General features: G+C 41.8%; 2 protein-coding genes across 9 annotated transcripts in view; one reads left to right on the plus strand and one right to left on the minus strand.

The window, feature by feature from the left end:
• Positions 1–5835, plus strand: part of HTR4 (5-hydroxytryptamine receptor 4) — a 224046-nt gene extending 218211 nt beyond the window's left edge. The window contains exon 7 of the mRNA XM_004384921.2: positions 5591–5835. The gene's annotated coding sequence lies outside the window, so the exon portion shown is untranslated. The remainder of the gene's footprint in view (positions 1–5590) is intronic.
• Positions 5836–15673: 9838 nt separating this feature from the next.
• The window catches only part of FBXO38 (F-box protein 38), a 59317-nt gene continuing 54236 nt past the window's right edge, over positions 15674–20754 (minus strand). For 7 of the 8 annotated variants that reach the window (XM_023739166.1, XM_004384923.2, XM_023739165.1 and 4 more), the window contains 2 exons: positions 20401–20514; positions 15674–16539 (listed from right to left, as the gene is read on the minus strand). In XM_023739166.1, coding sequence (XP_023594934.1) covers positions 16361–16539; positions 20401–20514 — 293 coding nt within the window. In that variant the 3' untranslated portion in view covers positions 15674–16360. The remainder of the gene's footprint in view (positions 16540–20400; positions 20515–20754) is intronic. The other variant, XM_023739167.1, reaches the window with a different exon arrangement.

Below are 20754 nucleotides of genomic sequence, written 5' to 3' on the forward strand. Positions count from 1 at the left end.
GTCAATTCCGGCTCATGGTGACCTCATGTGTGTCAAGGTAGAAATGTGCTCCATACAGTTCTCAATCACTGATTTTTCAGAAGTAGATTGGCAGGCCTTTCTTCCAAGGCGCCACTAGGTGGACTCAAACCTCAAACCCTGCGGTTAGCAGCAGAGTGTGTTAATAGTTTGTACCACCTAGGGACTCCAACAATGGCATTTATTGAGTGTTGCTACTTGGCTGCTGTTATTCTAACAAGCATTTTATGTGCATTAGCTCATTTAATTCCCACAATAATCCTGAATGTTTGGAGTAATTCACAGAGTTAGTTAGTGGCAGAGCCAGGATTTCAACCCTGTATGTTTAACCATTCCATACTTCTTACTGCTTTGACCCTAAGCAAGTCATGTTTTCGGAATTTTGGTTTCTTTCATGGTAAAGATTCCTGCACCCATTACATGTCCCACCCTCTGCTAAACCCTTTATAGATGTTAATTTTATCGTCACAACAAAGTTGTGAGGTAGGTGGTATCTACTTGATCAGGTCAACAACTAGTACGGTAAGCAGTAGTAATTCCCGCCAAGGAAATCTCAGACTAGGTTTTCTTTTCTGTGTGTATCACCCACCATGCCATGATGAGGGAACCCACCCAAGTGTTGTAACTAGAAAACACACCCATCTGCCCACCCCCACCTCTAAAAAAACTGCTGCTTTTTAACCATAGTCTGGGTGTCTGAAAGGGAACCTCCACTTGGAACATCTGCTGCAGTCCTTTGCCTCTTTTCTAGTTATTCCTGAACAGGTCACTCATTTGAACATGAGAAGCAGTCAGTTATGAAGAGAGGTGTGTGAAAAGCCTGCTGTTGCATTGTGCCTACATTCCAGGGCAGCAGATCTTCTTACATGATCAGAAATATCAGATGGCTTCTCATTCAGGACACCCCCCTCCTCAAGTGAACTCAGTGCACAAGAAGATGCCATGGGTCACCATTGGAAGTGACTTCTTGGTCATAGAAGAGCACAAAGGGTTGGCAGTATGTTTGGAGGTTAAAAACATGGGCGTGGTGGACACTTATATAAATTATTTACCATCTTTGAGACTCAGGTTTTTGTTTTTCCATCTGTAAAATGGAGCTAGAAAATTATCTACTACTTGTTGTTGTTAGTTGCTGTCCAGTCAGCTCCAACTTATGGTGACCCCATGTGTGCAGAGTTGAACTGCTGCATAGGGTTTTCAAGGCTGTGACTTTTCAGAAGGAGATCACCAGTCCTTTCTTCTGAGGTACCTCTGGGTGGGTCCGAACCACCAACATTTTAGCTAGTGGTCAAGTACTTAACAATTTGCCCCATCCAGGGACTCCTACCTACCACTTAGGATTGTGAAAATTAAATGGCACAAATTAAATAACGTATGTCATTACTGAAAAATAGTGCCTGGCACAAATCCTAACTGCTCAGTACATTGAGCTGTGTATGATTTCTTGTTATTATCATTGAAGTTTCTCTTGCATACGCTTTGACTTCTGGGACATCCCTGTACCTCAGATACTGAGATGCTAGAGTGCAGCCCCATTTCACAGGGCTGTTTGCTTCTGAGCCCTTTTGTGATGACCCGTAGTATTTAAGTCATTAAGCCACGCTGTTTAGGCCCAAGAACAATGGGTGGGAGTCTGGAGTCCTTGGCCTTGGCCAAGTGCTGCCACTCACCCAGCAGGATTCTCAGGTTACCACTCCACTGCTTTGAGCCTCACTTTACTACTCTGTTCAGTATTGGTCTTACTGCCTGCCTTGCCTGCCCTCCAGGCCCTACTGTAAATATAACAGGAGCCCATGGATGGGAAAATCAACTGGTACTGCTTTAACACACACACTTGCCAGGCAAGGGTTAGTGATTCTGATAAGGGAGAGAGGGAAGATCTGAAGAATTTCATATCTTGAAGTCTTTTAGGTTTTATCTAGAAAGGGAAAAGGGAGGAAAATATTTTTAAACTGTAAAGTGCTGTACATATATTATTATTATGACACACTAAATTACTGTCCTTATATACTCATACACTACATTAGGTACTGGAGGAAATAGACTCATTTTAGCTTCAATATACTGAGCTTCTACTATATGCCAGATTCTGTGCTGATGGTTTCCATACATTATGCTATTTAATCCACACAGCTGTGCTATGAGGTAGGTATCATCACCCTCAGTTACAGAGGAGGAAAGTGAGGCATAGAGACAGTAATAATTTACTAAGTATCAGAGAGCTGGTAAATGGTAGAGCCTGGATTGGAAACTAGGTCTGTCTGGTTCAAGTCATGCTCTTGGTCACTATACTGCATAGCTCAATCCTCTTAGTTGGTGAGACAAGGCAAGGGAAGTCCACATGACAGAGTCTGGGTAAAGTTTTAAAGGCTGAACCTTCTGGTACAATTAAGCACAACAGCAAACTGGCTACGGAGTGTTATATTTATATATGCAGGTATGGCCACTTCTCACCACCTTCACTGCTACCACCCAGGCCAAGCCACCATCTTCCGTCATGTGGATTATTTCTGTAACCTCCTAATCGGTCTCACTGTCCACACCTCACCTCCATTGCATCTATTCTCAATAAAGCAGTTGGAGAGTCTGCCAGGTCAGTGTCTGCTCAAACACCTCCAATGGTCCCTCCTCGCATGGAATAAAAGCCAAAGCCTTGTAGGGATCAGCAAGGTCCCCCCCGATCTGGCCCTGGCTACCTTCCTGACCTCAACTCCTTCCACTGCTCCCCTTGCTCCTTTTGTCCCAGCCCCCAGCATCCTCCTTTCTTCAGACATGCCAGGCAGGATCTAGCCTCAGGGCCTTTGCTCTTGCTGTTCCCTTTGTCTGGAATGTTCTCCTCCCAGATATCCATATTCCTCACTCCTTTACTATATAACTCACGAGTCCAGTGAGGAGACAGAAACCACAACAGTTATTTGAACAATAAGGCTTTTTCTTTTTTAATAAACTTCATTTTTAGAATCAGTTTCAGATTTGCAGAAAAAATTGTACAGGAAGTACAGAGAGTTTCCACATACCCCTCTCCTCCCACCCCCACACACAATAACTGTTGCTGTGGAGTGGATTCCACCTCATGGCGTCCTCATGCGTGTCAGAGTAGAACTGTGTCCCATAAGGTTTTCAGTGGCGTATTTTGAGGAAGTAGATCACCAGGTCTTTCTTCTGAGGTTTCTCTGGGTGGACTCAAACCTCCAACCTTGTGGTTAGCAGCTGAGAGTGTTAATCATTGGCACCAACATCTTACATTCATGTAGTACATTTGTTGCAATTGATAAACCAATATGGATACATTTAACGAAGATCCATACTTCACATTAGAATTCACTCTTTGTGAACAATGACATCTTAACGTTAAAAAAAACCTGTTAACTAGGAATAAAGTTGTTAACTACTGAAAGGTTAAAAAGAACACTGTCAGGTATTATGGAGGTGGCAATTGCAGGAAGCAGCCACTACCTCTAAGGATGAGAGAACAAAAGACACAACCACAAAAACTTAGAAACGTAAAGAAGAGGGGATGCCAAACACCTGAAACATAGACCTCTGAGTAGGAGGTGCTGGCCAGTGGAGCTGGTGTCTCTGAGGGGATGCAATAAAGCTGGCTATGCAAGAGGTGGAAAGCTGAAGATTGGATTCAGCGGCTGCTACAGGAAGGCACTGCCTTTGCTGGAGTGAAGGAGCATTTTCTAGGGTGATGCTCATAGGAACCACTAGCAGACCAGAAGCTCACAGGGAGGAACAAGTACCTTCTTGTTCCTCCAGGCTTCCAGTCTCCTTCCATTGGGTAAGCCTGGCAAGGAGCCAGCCTGCAGTCTAGACAGTTGGTTTGCAGAATCACAAAGCCAAGCAGAGAAGGGTAGTTTTGAGGCTGAGAGTCTGTGACTCAGTAACTGGCGCCCTTACTTTCATCCACCTTTACTCATATATCTCACTGAGAACTTCTCCAACCACCCTATGTAACAGTGCACAGTCAGACCCTTCTACTTCCTTTCCTGCCTTATTCTTCTCATTCGCCCTCATCCAGCTAGCTAACGGTAGCAGATGCTTTAGGTTCTTCAGCTCGCACCCGCCGGCCCATCTCTCAGCAGCCACCGCAGTGGACAATTCTGTGAGTGGACAGACTCACACCCTTCAGTTCGCCTGTGCTACTCAGCTAACACCTGCTTCTAGCCAGTTAAGAGGACTATTTATGGTAGATCAAGGTTTCCTAGTTCTGGCAATATTGACATTTGGGCCTGATAATTCTTTGTTATGGGACTGGCCTGTGCATTGTAGGATGTTTAGCAGCATCGCTGGCCTCTACTCACTAGATGCCAAGAGCATGCTTCCTCCATTGTGACAATCAAAAATACCTCTCCAGACATTGCCAAATGTCCCCTGGGGAGCAGATTGCCCCCCTCCTGGCATTGAGAACCAGTATTCTGGATTATATCTGGTCCATGGGCTGCATGAGAACCAGTTAAGAATGTAGGCATTGCAACAGGTGGATTGGGTTTGATTGAATATGTCTTCACTTATTACCTATATCCCCTTGGCAAGTCACTTAACCTGACTGTGCCTCATTTTGCTCAACTATAAAGTGGGAATAATAATAATTCCTTTATTGGGATGTTGTGAGAATTGAGTATGGTAATATATGGAAAGGGTTTAGTACAGTATCTGGCACACAAATCGGGAATATATTATTATAATTCAAAGCAAAGCATCAATGTAAGTAAGCCACCAACAAATAGTTTTGTCAGCATATGATGCTAAATAATGGATTGATATTTTATTGTCTTACTTATTTTTTTTTTTTTTTCACTGAATGGTCTTGATGATGGCCTAAGAGCACTGGGCAGTGATCATGTTCCTAAACTGTAGAAATTTCCTAAGAATGACTGCCAGATACTGGAATCTGGGTAACTGATGAAGAGACATGCCTGCAATTGAGATTGACTTAAGTACAATTAACATATTGAGTACAATTGTGCTACACTGCTGAGAAATAATAAACACTTGTCAAGTAGCAAATTTCACTGTGATGCCTGGAGGCAGCTTGCTGCTTGATTCATGTAATTGATTTACTCTTCCAAATGGCACCAAAGGGAATCAAAGTATCAAATACTCTTATTGATGTCTTTCAGGCTGTGAGCGGTTTTCTAAACTCAGTCAGCCTTTTGCTATTGCTGAACACAGAACTGTCCATGGTAGAGGGGATTTAGGATATTCAGGTACAGCTTGAGGTGGTGCGTAGGGTTAATTTTCATTAAGTATCACAAGAGCCCCAGGTTGGGAGGAAAGAAATCTGGATTTTAATCTGAGCTCTGTCACTCACTTTGTAACCTTAAACCTGCCATTTTCTCCGAGCCGTCATTTTCCCCACCTTTAAAACGAGCAATTTGGGCTAGGATGCAGCTCTTCAGTCTTCCCTATCTATGAAGTACCTTCCCATCCTCGCTCCATCCCCGCTTCCACCTCCCCATGCTCTCAGAAGTGCAGTGAAAGAAACTCAAGAATGGAGGGAATGTTCTTTTTGGTGCATTTGAAGGATGCCTGTTGGATTCTCATACCTTCTTTCCTTCCTTCCTAGGTACACAGTACTGCACAGTGGACATCACCAGGAACTCAAGAAATTGCCCATACACAATGATCCAGAATCCCTGGAATCATGCTTCTGATGATGGACATGGCCCACAACCAAGCCATTCATTCCCATTCATGTTTGCATGAACAGGACACCCTGGCATCACCCCTGATCCTCATCATCACCAGTGAGGCATGAGGCAGTGGGGGCCAAGGGCCCAGGGAAGGTACATGGAGGACAGTGCTAGACAGGAGCCGAGGCCAGAGCACAGAAGATCTCAGAGTTGTGAAGGGACCTCAGGGAACTTGATCTCTAGATACAGCTTCCCATTGAATGCAGGAGTAGCATCCTCCATGGCATCCCTGAAAGTTGGCCAGTCTCTGCTTGTATACCTCCAGGGACAGGAGCTCACTGCCTCCTGATGCAGTTCCTTCTGTTGTGGGGAAGCTTCAATTATAAGGAAGTTCTTTCCTTTGTTGGAACACAAGTCTTTGGCTGTTCCAGCTTCCATCTGGGGCCATGAAGTTTGCTCCCTTCACCCCTTGAAAGCTCTTAGATATTTGAAGACAATGATCTGCGCCCCACCTACCTCTCTAAGTAGTCTCTCTAAACTAAACATCTCAAATTCCTCTCCACGCTGGCCATCTTTTTGGATATGCTTCAGTTGGTGAATTAATCAAGTCTCTCTTAATGGAGTTAGGCTGACATAAATGCCAAGACATCTGTCCAGAAGCACTGAAGTACTGACAAGTGAAACACCAAGACTTTGACTTATAGCCTTGTTTCTAGCCATGGAACAGTTTTCTTTTCTTGGAGAGAGTCTATGCTTAGGTTTCGGTTTTGAATCCATTACCAAAAGGCATCTTTATAGCTGGCATTTGATCTGGTATGTGTGTGTGTGTGTGTGTATGTGTGTGTTTAAAGATGACATTTTCTCATTGGCATATTGGCTATGAGGCCATTGGAATGAATCTTGATTCACTTCCCTTCCATGGCAATGGAAAATGAGCCTACACTTTTCCAGAGAATGTTGATTGGGAATGCCCTTACAATTCATGTTTTGTGAGGGAAACTGAGTTGCTCCCGTAGGCAGTTTTTGGGGGCACCTGGTCTCAGGCAGGGCAGTTTGTTCCCTTGGGCAAAGACATCACCACAACTCAACTTACTGGCTCTCGTGGGAAGCTTCTTCAGACCCCTGTCTATGAAGCTCCTACGGGGGCTACCATTTTTCCATCCAGATACTTTTTACCAGCATCTCATTCCCTCCAAACTCCTAAGGAGATGTTTCCTTTTCAATGTCAAAGCCAACACTGTCCCAGTTTCCTAATTTATCAGGCAGTGACTTATCCTCCCAGGATGAGATTCAGAGTGAGAGCAAACTTTTTCAGCCACCTTTCTTTCAGCTTCTGATAAAATTGCTATTGAAAGGACTTGCCTGTTGGTCCTTACAGTGAAACAGAGGGAACAGGGAATGTGGTGGTGGGGGTGGGGGTGGGGGTGGGAAGTGCATATGTATCACACACTACAAGATAAACATGTGACAGAAGTTCCAAACCTCACAGCGTTCTCCTCACCCTGATACTTGGTCTTGACCCTGCTCTCTTCCTGAGTGATCCCAGGAGCCACAGTTTCCTCCTCCTCACCTGTTTCATTCCTGAGGACAAAACCCATTACCCCTCCCTTTTCACTCTGTCCTCAGATATGGTGAGAAGGGATGATCAGATCTTACATAGGACTAGGGGGACCAACTCTCTTGTTTTTAGCATCGAAAGTCCCACATTTCAGGGAACTCTTCAGTTCTGGGCAAGCTGGGATGGTTGGTCACCCTACTGATAGGACCATCCTTGTGCTGAGGATAATAGGCCTCCTCACAGTTACGTTTCCCTTCTCTGCTTTTTCATGAGAATGGCAGAGATTAGTGAATTTGAAGGTCCAGAGTTCTCCACATGCTGTGTGAATGGAGTCTTTGTTCTCCAAGGACAAAGAACGTGTTAGCGAAGGACTGAGGCAGAGATCATAAAAACCAGATTACAAGGAGGAGAAATACGTTTAGTGCTTTGAGGCAGCAGGTCAACTTTGTTTAATGCCCCCGAAGTTGATATGATCTACTATTTAATATATACATGCATACATACATACATTATTTCCAGTAGGATTTTTTTTCCCCCATGAAATGCTTATCTCCCCAGAAGCTTAGCAAGCATATCTGCTTATGTAAAATATTATTTCTCAGTGACAGGTCTCCTATATTAAACGGCAACTTGGATTCAACAGGGATCCACAGATTATAACATAGGTGGGAAAATGAGATCCTACCAAATCATGGCCCTCTTCCTGACACATGCTCCTGTGTGCTAGCCCATATTGGTGTCTGTAGAGGTCACAGCCACTGCAGACCAGGGAAAGGATTGCAACTGTGGGAACAGTAGTCCTGCCATTGCCAGAAGGTGGTCCCCTTTGCAGAGGAGGGCTTCACTAACATGCTTTGCTCTGTCTCTTTGGACTGGGGCTGGGGATGATGTGTGTAATGTGCCACATACCCTCATTGGAGGCTCACAGGACAGGACCAGGTTTGTTCTGTCTGGATAGCTGTTGGTCTGGCGTTACTTAAATCTGTGGCTTCCAGGAGTTCAGGCAATATGGTGTATGTATGGAAGACTCAGAAGGAGGACACTTATACTTTGCCTGAAGAATGGGCCCTTCTTTTCTGAGACGGCCAGCCTCACCTACGAAGCCTGCAGTGTCCAGGAGGAAACACTCCTGAGGAAGAGGGGGATATGTGGCCCCAACCACGGATGCCAGATGGGCCTTGATCAAAGAGGCAGTGAATGCTGTGACTCGACAGTCCCCATCTCTGGGCTCGAAGGAATTCACCTGTTTCCTTTCAACTTGACATTCCAGCACAAAGGCTGTCCAGGCAGAAGCCCTGAAATGCCCAGTCCAGCTCTCACCATGAGCAGCTAGACAGCAAGAGACAAAAAGCAAATTCTTCAACTGACACCCAAGTATGTGCTTGTAGAAAAACCTTTGCTTCCTGAGATTTCCCCTTGTCTCACCAATGTTTCCGCCCCATGCTGCTAACTTGCTCTGTCCTGAAGTGAATTGCTGTCCAGCTGAGGAATGGCGGGTCGGGGTGGGTGAGGGAGGGAAATCAGGGAGGGGCTGTGGAGTGGATATAACTAAATTGCCTTTAATGTTGTCTTCAAGTTAGAACAAAAAAAAGATGTCTTCTTGGTGCTGTGCCGTCTGCCCGTTTAGTGTTGTATTTCTCTTTCGTGAGACATCGGTGTTGCTCTTCTCTTTTTCCTATTATTCTGCTGTAGTCAAAGTCCTTCCTGTAACAGCTGTTTTGGGGGGTGGGGGGAGAAAAATGCATTTACCTCTTCTAAGCATAATTTGCAATCTATTTGCTGTCCTATCTAGCAAATCAAGGCTGAATACTTTGTTTGGATTTAAACAAATCAGGAATGGATTTGAAGGCGTGAGTTTGTTTAGGCCTTAAGCAGCTCTTGCTTCACTTGTCTCACCTGCAAAATAGGGGTAATCGCTAAGCTTGTAGGATTGTTTGAGTGTTCGAACATGAGTCATCCAAGGACCATCACTATGACTCTTACCAAATATGTTTTTTGCCTGCACTGTTATTACTTAATATTCTTATGTAAATCAAGTTTCCATGTACATAGATTTATTTTAGAAAGGAAAATTATATCAGTTCCCAAAATAGAAAATGAGTATTGCTTGCGGTAAATAGAAAGCAACCAGAGTGATAAATAATAAAACAAAACAAGGTTATTATGTTTTAACTAGGTGCCAGAGCTCAGAACTTGTCCTCTGCCTCCATGTTTGAAAAGGAAACGAGTGAGTGTTGGAGAGCTCCTAGGGGCTCCCTACCCTCAGCATGGGATTCTTTCAGCTAATTGGGAGGGTTGAAAGAGAATTTCTAAGAGATGAGCTTTCAAACGTTATGAATCAAAGTGATTTAATGCTGTTGCTGTTTTCCACCTAACATCATTTTGTCATTTCATGTTCCAGCAAAGACAAATTGCATTCCACACTTTGGGAAACATGGTGATAAGGGAAGTGAAACTATTTACGTGTATATTTTTTCTTTTTAATTTATTTTGTTGTTGTTGTTGGGAATATACACAGCAAAACATACACCAATTTAACAGTTTCTACATGTACAATTTAGTGACATTGATTACATTTTTTGAGTTGTGCAACCATTCTCACCTACATTTTCTGAGTTGTTCCTCTCTAATTAACATAAACTCACTGCCTCCTAAAATTCCTGTCTATTGTTTTAAGTTGCTGTTGTCAATTTGATTCCATATAGATAGTTCTTAAAAGAGCATAATGCTCAAGGCAGGCCTTTTTACTAGTTAAGGTAAACTATTGTTCAGTTTTAAGATGACTTCAGGGGGTATTTTTGGTTTAAGGTTTAAATTTATCTTAGGGCAATAGTTTCAGGGGTTCATCCACCCTCCATGGCTCTAGAAAGTCTAGAGACCATGAGAAGTTGGAATTCTATTCTGCATTTTCCCCCTTTTGATCAGGATTCCTCTATGGAGTCTTTGATCAAAGTGTTCAATAATGGTAGCTGGGCACCATCCAGTTCTTCTGGTCTCATGGCAAAGGAGGCAGTTGTTTATGGAAGCAATTAGCCATGCATTCCATATCTCCTCCTGTTCCTGACTCTCCTTTCTCTGTTGCTCCAGGTGAATAGAGACCAATTGTTTTTCCTTGGATGGCTGCTTGCAAGCTATTAAGACCCCAGGCACCACACAAAAAAATAAGGTACAATTGCATCACTAAACACATTATTAGGCCAATTAACTAGGGTGTCATGAAACCATGACCCTAAACCTCCAAATGAAGGAACCAAATCCCATGGTTTTGTTTGTACATAAGCAGCCTCAGCAGCTCCTTCTTTTCCCCAGTAGTTGTAAATACTACTTATATGTTTAACTACTGCTTTATTTGATTCAGATTAGGTTTCTCTTTTCCTTTAACTCTTTTTTGAGACTACCCAGAACATATCTTAAAGTTAATAATGATGATGATAATATAAATATAGTGCTAATAACAAGAGCAGCTAACATTTTAGAATCTCCTTTCTGCTGTGCACTCTGCTCTATCCTGCTTTTCATGGATTGCTTCTTGGAATCCTCATAAAATCCTTACAAGACAGTACCCAAAATTATCCCCGTTTTACAGATGAGCAAACCTCAGTTGAGAGATCTGGTGACTTCCCCAACATAGTGGACATGGGAAGTGTGGTTTTGGAATGCAAACCCAGGCAGTCTGATGCTAACGCAGACAGTTGTAAACATAGGCAACACTGTTGGCTATTGAGACTAATTTATTCCACAAGCATTCACGTGCTGGACCCTGTGCTAGGAGAGAACAGAGAACAAGTCAGGGGTGGCCGCTTCCCTTGTGTTGTCTCAGAATTTCTTCCTCCACATCAGCTTGGGTGCTGGAGAGGATCTTGGACACCCCGATTCTAGTATGAGTTCAACCACTCACTTGCTCTATTGTTTTCTTCTGTTTGTTTCCACTGACTGAGCCTCATTTTCCATCTTTAAGTAATAGAGGATTCTGATAGCAGATTGATCAGTGGGAAAGGCCCTTGTGTGCTGATTTTTTCAGTCTTCCCCGTATTCAGCAGCCTGAGCATTTACTGAGCAACCAGCAACAGACCCTGGGAATCAGATGTGGAGCCTAGAGAGCATTAGTCCTGCATTGTTCAGGCCATCACTGGGGCCTCTTCTACCACGAGTGGTTCCTGTGGAGCTCATTTTGATGTCATTTGGACCCTGGAACACAATTGGATATGCTGTCATTGGTCCCAGTAAGCAGAAACACTCTTAGCTCACCACACCAGCACTTTACAGTTTTCTCTGCATTTTCATGGTAAGATCTCTAAGCTACTCACAACAGCTTGGGGGGAGGGATTATGAACTTCATTTTATAGAACAGGAAACAGACTTTATCAAGAAAAGTGATTTACCAAAGGACACAGAGCTTATATGGGGCAGAAGCCAGGTTTCAAAGTGCTTTCTTCCTCCTCTTCCTTAAATTTTTTTATAAATACACAAATTATACATTTTGGGACCATATAAATTGTGTTCTACAGATAATGCATTTATATAATCCATTCCCACTGTTAAACATTCCAACAATCTGTTGTTGTTAGGTGCCGTGGAGTCGGTTCCAACTCATAGTGACCTTATGTACAACAGAACGAAATGTGGCCCGGTTTTGCGCCGTCCTCACAATTGCCGCTGTTTGAGCCTGTTGTTGCAGCCACTGTGTCAATTCAGCTCATTGAGGGTCTTCCCTCAGTAGAGATATAGCAAAATAGCCCTTGACCCCGACTCAATCCCACTCCACCCTATAGGGTTGCTATGAGTTGGAATTAACAGCAACAGGTTTCGATCAGTTTTTTGGTGCTAACTGTAGGAAAGTCAGTGGGAGTGGCTTCAAGTTTAAGCAGCAGCAGCAGCAACTCTGACTTGGCAGATTTCCTGTTGAGGAAGGCCCACCTTCAGTTGCCCCTCACTTGGCCTCTTCCCTCCTCTCCTTTCAGGGACTGAGAAACTTTGCCCAGGTACACAGGCTGGAATCAGACTGAGGTCATCCTGCTCCAACCACTTCCTAGATGTGTGTCTTTGAGCAAGTTGTTTTACCTGTTAAGACCTAGTTTCCTCAACAGTAAAGTAGGGACATAATGATCCTACATACTTTAAAGTGTTACTATAAGGATATATGGAAACCACTTGCTAATTACTATTAACTGGCTTTCATTACTATCATTATTTCTTCTTAATGGTCTCACCAGTTCTGTTTCCTACCATCCTGGGATATGGTCTGAGGAACAGCAGGCTATGTAAAGATGAATCTAAAGAAATCCTTTCTTTCATAATAAGGGGAATTACAGTGGAAGCAATACTACCTCCATTTGCATCCCACTATCCAGTTTACTGAAGGCTCTTATGTACCTCCTCGCATTGGACCCTCACAACTGCCCTATGGAGTGGATATATTATTTGTTGTCACCATTCTACAGATGAGAAAACTGAGGCTTAAGGGTAGGGGTTGTGACCATCTCCAAGTCTCTCACCAGTTGTTTGGGGGAGTCAGAATATGAACCCAGGCCTTCTGATTCTAAACTTGAAGTCCCTGTAAGATCTGTGATACCAGCTATCATTTATAGAGACTTTAGGACCCACACACCTGGCAGCACAAGGAGAGACAAGTCCCAGGCATCTGATGGTGATTCAGTCATATATCCATCCATGAAACATTTCTTATGGCTTATAAAAAATATGCTAGATGCTGCACTACAAGTGGCATATAATTGAATGGACAAATAGAACAGCCCAGTTCTCTACTGCAGAGGTAAGCAAACCACAGACTGTGGGCCAAATCCAATCCATGAGCTAAGAATAGGTTTTACTTTTTTAAATGGTTGGAAAAAAAAAATTTGTGACGTGAAATTCAAGTTTCTGTGTCCATAAATAAAGTTTTATTGCAACACAGCCATGCCCATTTGTTTATGTATTGTCTATGGCTGCTTTCAAGGAGCCCTGGTGGCACAGTGGTTCAAGTGCTCAGCTGCTAACCGAAAGGCCAATGGTTTGAAACTATCAGCTGCTCCATGGGAGAGAGATGTGGCAGTTTGCTTCTGTAAAGATTTACAGCCTTGGAAACCCTATGGGGCTGTTCTACTCTGTCCTATAGGGTAACTATGAGTCAGAATCGAGTTGCCAGCAGTGAGTTTGGTTTTCGTTTATGGCTGCTTTCACACTTCAATAGTAGAGTTGACAGAGAATGCCTGTAGTCTGCAAAACCTAAAATATCTGAACTACAGGAAAAAATTGCTGACCCTTGCTGTAGGGCCATTTACTATCCAGGCATTTATTCTATCTATATCGATCAAATGCCGACTATAGTAGTCATCTTCCAAGATTTTCGTTTTTCCCAGTTTGGGCATTCTTACAGTTGTAGTCTTCTCTGCTGTTCCTCCACGTAACCTAGACGTTTGAGTTATAGTAAACAATAAAAGTTAACCCATCAAGTTATAAAACAGCGGCCTCTTGTGGCTGATCTAAGTATTATCTAGATAATTTGGTACGGTTACAATGAAAAACCAGGGTTAGATTGGGTCTTAGTTGATGGTTGAGAATTCCAAATTACTTTGAAGTATCTGGGATACTCTGTAATTTGTTTCCTGTCTCTACCAGTTCTAACCTGGAGAGTGGAGCATACTCTTCTACTTAAGAGGGAGTTTGGCAGAGTTAAAAACAAGGTATTTAAGAGATGACAGAATGAAGTATAGGCAGTCCCCAGATTACGAATGAGTTCCATTCCTAAATTTGTCTTTAAGTTTGTACATAAAAAGTTGAACAGGTATAGTTCGTATCTAATGTCAGTCAAATGTTTGTCTTGGTATATAGTATATAGTGTACCTTCTTATGCATAAAAAACACTTCCAGATACACTAAAACATCTTTAACATGTTTTGATGCACATCGTATAGTAGCACCCGTTACTACAAACCATTGTGTGCACCTCAAAGTTTTAATGGGCTTTACTGGGGGGTTGGTTCATAACCACGGGTTGTATGTATGTAAGTTGGATGTTTGTAACCTGGGACTGCCTGTACTTAATTGAACTAGTCTTCCTAATGTAATAGGAAGAATTTTAAAAGCTTTGGGAAAGAGCTTTGAAGAGAGACATTGCTTATCATTCAGAATATTTTAGTGTTATCAAACTTGCCAGCACCCTGGGATTTCTACGGTCATTACAGAAGGCAGCCTAGTGGGAATTAAGCACTTGGATTCTTGTCCTAGCTGACCTTAACCAGATCCTGACCATGGGTAAGCAATCTTCTCCCTTAATAATACTGGACAAAATTTTCTCTAAGGACTGTTACACCTCAAACACATCATAACACCATGTCTATTTGCAGAAACTGTGTAAGGTGGAAACCTGTCAGAGAAAAAAAAAACATCTTCCACTAAAACGAGCAATAGAGAAGTGGTAAAACTGCACCCTGTCAAAGGTGGAAAACTTTCAAGACCTGAAAACACAAGGCCATCCTGTCAAGCTGCGGTTCTCACAGGTTTCACCGTAGTTCATAAAATTCTTTCACAGACCTACAGTTTAGGTAATTTGCTGAGGTCACTCAGCTACCGAGTGGCTAAACTATGACTCAAACCAGGTGTTACTCTAAAAGCTTTTGCTCTTGACCTCGGAAATTATTCTATCCATATACAGTCATGCGTTGCTTTATGTCCAGGATACATTCTGTGAAAAAGGACATAATGTGATTTGGACATTGCGTGAACACCATACAGTCATGCGCCGTGTACTGTCCACTTGGGGCAACATCTAACCGTGTATATGTCCATCGACCCATAAGGTTATATGGGGAAATCAGCAGCTTGTTTACAGCATTTGCAACCTCAGGGATCCCTGAGAGCCTGCTCTCTCAGTGCCTGGGCCTCCCATGCTGAGGGGCGCAGGGGCCAACAAAGAAGACTGGCGATTGGAGTAACAAATATAGCACATGCAAATTCCGTGCCAAACTATTGCTTAGGCCCACAGGGCACCGCTCTGCATGGGAGGCCCATGAACTTCCAGAGCTGGCCAGCTAGCACTTAGGTGGCAAATGCCACAAACACACTGCTGATTTCCCCATATAACCTTATGAGACCACTGACATATATGCAGTCAGATGCTGGATGCTGCCCTAGCAGACAATACGTGGTGCATGACTGACTGTATTCCATATCAAAGCAATTTCTGTCCTACAGAGACCTGATGACCAGGTATTTTGGGAAATTCTGTTCTCAGTGTTCCATCACTTAGAGGTCTGTGAGTCGCACATTTGCAGCCACAGAACTTTAAAAAAAAAAAAAAGAGAACTTAAAAAAAAAAAAAGACAAAACTTTAGAGAGAGAGATCAAACTTTAGCTTAACAGGAATCTAGAACTGACTGACACAGCTCTCCACATTCCTTTTTTGTGACATATTTGCAACCCTTCTTTAAAAATATGAATTCAGGTTCAAGGCAAGAAAAAAGTTTTTAATAAACTTTTATTTTTATATTCAAGTTAAAGTAGATACACAATTGAATGTGAAAATAAATAACTAAATGCTATGGAAACTTTTGCATTTCCCCTGCAAACTCAATTTTTCTTTTAAGCTCATGAGACTTTTTACTTGATTTTAAGAAACATGGCAAGTATAATCCTAAAAAAAAAAAAAAATTCACAAATTTGTACAGAAACATACAGCCTTCTCCGACTATAGGGTTTAGTTGGTGTTTTAATAACAATTAAAAAAAAAAAGCACACAAGACACACTCTTCAACAGATTTACTCAATAGCTTCGCTCAAAAAGGCACAGATTTAAGTGGATGACAGTGATTAAGAATACAGTAAGAGGGGAGTCAGCCGAAAATGATACTTTATGAACTAAGTCAAGAAAAGTGAAAATGAACTCTCTGAAATTATCCACTTTCATTAAAATGAATTTTTAAATTAAATTGTATAAACATATGATATAAAGTTGGTACTTTAGGAAGCATCTTCTTTTTGTATAGTTCCTATATGTACAAATCTTTGTATACAATTTCAATGTTCCTTATACATTTCCTATATACCAAGTTGAGCCAGCGTCTCCAAACTGCGTGCCTCAGTCTGTGTGCACTCATGCAGCTGGAGGAGTTTTCTGCAGGAACAGGTGGAAAGTAGGAGGAGCCAATCAAATGTAGTCATCTTCAACTGGCTCTCCGTTAACATCACAATAGTGGATAAAAATTGCCACTACTCGCTGAAACACGCCCTTCTTCATCTGACGCATCTCTGAAATTTCTTCTCCTATTGTTTCCATACAGATGTCTGCAGATAGCTGCCCTTTCCTTCGAGGGGCATAGATGGTGCCTTGGAAATTAGAAAGAAAAGGGGTTAAGTTCATAATTATCAGAATCATTTGAGAAAAATCACCCTGATTAAAGCTGGCCCATGATACATGCCTATAGAGAATAATACAATGCAATGGATGGATGTACACCACTAGGTGGACAGGTTTCAGCAGAGCTTTGAGACTAAGACAGACTAAAAAGAATGACCTGGAGATCTACTTCTGAAAAAACTGGCCAGTGAAAACCTTAGGAATAGCAGCGGAACATTGATACAGTGCTGGAAGATAAGCCCCTCAGGTTGTAAGGTACTCAAAATATGACGGAGGAAGAGCTGCCTCTTCAAAGTAGAGTCGACCTTAATGACGTGGATGGACTCAAGCTTTCGGGACCTTCGTTTGCCGATGTGGCATAACTCAAAAGGACAAGAAACAGCTGCAAACATCCATTATAACTGGAATGTGGAATGTATGAAGTATGACAGGAAAATTGGAAGGTGTCAAAAATAAAATGGAATGCTTGAAGATCGATATCCTAGGCATCAGTGAGTTAAAATGGACTGGTACTGGCCATTGTGAATCTGACAAGCATATGGTCTACTATGCCAAAAATGACAGCTTGAAGAGCATTCATCTCAAGATCTATCCTGAAGTGCAACACTGTCACGGACAGGGTAATATCTATACGTCCGCAAGGAAGACAGGTTAATATGACTATTACTCAAATTTATGCACCAACCACTAATGACAAAGGCAAAGAAATTGAAGATTTTTACCAACTTTTGCAGTCTGAAATTGATCAAATATGCAATCAAGATGTATTGATAATTACTGATGACTGGAAGGTGAAATTTGGAAACAAAGAAGAATCAGTAGTAAGAAAATATGGTCTTGGTGATATAAACCACGATGGAGATTGCATGATAGAATGTTGGAAGACCAATGACCTATTCACTGGAAATACTTTTTTCAACAACGTAAATGGTGACTATACACATGGACCTTACTGGATGGAATACACAGGAATCAAGTCGACTACATCTGTGGAAAGAGACAAGGAAGCAGCTCAATATCATCACTCAGAACAAATCCAGGGGCCAACTGTGAAACAGACCTTCAATTGTTCATATTTAAGTTGAAGGTAAAGAAAACTAGAACAGGTCCACGAGAGCCAAGGTACAAACTTGAGAATATCCCACCTGAATTTAGAGACCATTTCAATAACAGATTTGATGTACTGAACACTAATGACCGACGAGTTGTGGGACATCATACATGAAGAAAGCAAAGGATCATTAAAAAGACAGGAAAGAAAGAAAAGACCAAAATGTATGTCAGAAGAAACTCTGAAACTTGAATGCAGAGTATCTAAAGTGAATGGAAGAAATGATGAAGTAAAAGACCTGAACAGATTTCAAAGGGCAGCTCAGTAAGACAAAGTAAAGTATTATAATGAAATGTGCAAACACCTGGAGTTAGAAAGCCAAAAGGGAAAAACACGCTCAGCATTTCTCAAGCTAAAAGAACTGAAGAAAAAAATTCAAGCCTCGATTTGCAATTTTGAAGGATTCTATGTGGAAGATATTGAACAATGCAGGAAGCATTAAAAGCAGATGGAAGGAATACACAGTCACTATATCAAAAAGAACTAGTCAACATTCAACCATTTCAGAAGGTAGCATATGATCAAAAACTGACGGTATTGAAGGAAGAAGTCCAAGCTACACTGAAGGCACTGATAAAACACAAGGCTTCAGGAATTGATGGAATACCAATTTAGGTGTTTCCACAAACGGATGCAACGCTGGGAGCACTCACTCGTTTATGCCAAGAAACTGGAAGACAGCTACCTGGCCAACAGACTGGAAGAGATCCATATATGTGTGCATTCCAAAGAAAGGTGATCCAAAAGAATGTGGAAATTATCGAACAGCATCATTTTTTAATATCATGCACAAGTAAAATTTTGCTGAAGATAATCCAAGAACAGTTGCAGCAGTACACAGACATGGAACTGCCAGAAATTCAAGCTGGATTCCGAAGAGAATGTGGAACAACTGATATCATTGCTGGTGTCAGATCGACCTTGGCTGAAAGCAGAGAACACCCCCAAAGATGTTTATCCGTTTTTCATTGACTCCGCAAAGGCATTCGGCTGTGTGGATCATAACAAATAATGGATAACACTGCAAAGAATGGGAATTCCAGAACACTCTAATTGTGCTCATGAAGAACCTGTACATAGACCGAGAGGCAGCTGTTTCAAAAAAGGGATACTGCATGGTTTAAAAATTAGGAAAGATGTGCGTCAGGGTTATATCTTTTCACCATACTTATTCAATGTGTATGCTGAGCAAATAATCTGAGAAGCTGGACTGTGTGAAGGGCACGACATCAGGATTGGAGGAAGACCCCTTAATAACTTGCAATATGCAGATGACACAACCTTGCTTGCTGAAAGTGAAGAGGACTTGAAGTACTTACTGATAAAGATCAAAGACTACAGCCTTCAGTATGGATTACATCTCAACATAAAGTAAACAAAAATCCTCACAACTGGACCAATAAGCAACATCATGATAAATGGAGAAAATACTGAAGTTTGTCAGGGATTTATTTACTTGGATCCACAATCAAAACTCGTGTAAGCAGCAGTCAAGAAATCAAACAAAACATTGCACTGGGCAAATCTGCTGCAAAAGACCTCTTTAAAGTGTTAAAAAGCAAAGATGTCACTTTGAGGACTAAGGTGCACTTGACCCAAGCCATGGCATTTTCAATTGCCTCATATGCATGTGAAAGCCGGAGAATAAATAAGGAAGACTGAAGAACTGATGCCTTTGAATTATGGTATTGGCAAAGAATACTGAATATACCATTGACTGCCAGAAGAACATCCTTCCTGAAAGAAGTTCAGCCAGAATGCTCCTTAGAAGAGAGGATGGTGAGACTTCATCTTACGTACCCTGGACATGTTATCAGGAGGGACCAGTCCCTGGAGGAGGACATCATGTTTGGTAAAGTAGCGGTCAGTGAAAAAGAGGTAGACCCTCAACTACATGGATTGACAGTGGCTACCAACAATAGGCTCAAACACAGTAACTATTGTGAGGATGGTACAGGACCGGGCAGTGTTTCATTCTGCTGTACAGAGGGTTGCTACAAGCTGGAAATGACTCGACAGCACCTAACAACAACGATGGATGGATGTACACTTCATGGAACAGATCCCTATCAGTTTCGTTATATACCATGTTGAAGGCCTAAGACAGCATGCATGGGTAAAAGTTCCACAGCTAAAATATGATACCAAAGAGGTAAGTCACACACGTATACATGTAGACCATGAAATTCCTCTCCTCATATATTTTTTTTAACTCTGATTACAAATGGATATTCAAGTGTGTTTACACATAGAGAAACTATATTCAAAAGCCCCTTCAAGTTTTCCTAGAAATTTCCACACCTATATCAACTTTCATGGTAAGTTTCCACATATACTCAACAACAAGCAGCTCATAAGTAACAGGAGAACAGTAGTTAGTATAACTGGAACACATTTGAAACAATATAGTTGGCAAACTCTTCAATAAAGAGTAACAAAAATGCAAACACGCAGGTAACACCAAAATCTAATAGAAATATCTGTCTGAAGGATCCTCCCTACCAACCTTCATATATTTCTAGTAAGTCAACTGACTGTCTACTGTACACATTTAGAGCTTTTTATGGGGGAAATAAAACAGTAACAAAAAGCAAATAAAAAAAATTTACACGGGAAGCCATTTAAAAGCTGCAGTGCTCCTACATCTCAAACAAAATATTAAATATCCAACAAAATAGGATATACTCAAACTTGAGAAAACAAGTCAGGTCATAATTACTTTCTTCATCATCTTCAAAATCATATCGTGCGAAGCTATTGGGTTCTGCTGCCCGTAGTGACCTAAGCCAAGGGAAGTCAGAAATCATGGAATACGGAGCACCGTCCACAACGCCTGAAACGAGAAGACAGATGTAAACAGTGGTACTGCTGTGGAAGCACTGACGGGGACAAACATTGCAGTATTTTGTCAACAAAGCTTGATTTATACTTTTATAACCTCAGGGCTAAAAAAGCACTGGACCAGGAGATGTAGAATTACAATCCTAGCTTTGCCACTATTTGGTTATGTGATCTTGGTCATTCTTTTGCTTCCATTAAGCATATAAAGAAATACATATATATATGAGATATT

This window comes from Trichechus manatus, unplaced genomic scaffold (assembly GCF_000243295.1).
Source record: "Trichechus manatus latirostris isolate Lorelei unplaced genomic scaffold, TriManLat1.0 scaffold00130, whole genome shotgun sequence".
NCBI classification, from domain to species: domain Eukaryota; kingdom Metazoa; phylum Chordata; class Mammalia; order Sirenia; family Trichechidae; genus Trichechus; species Trichechus manatus.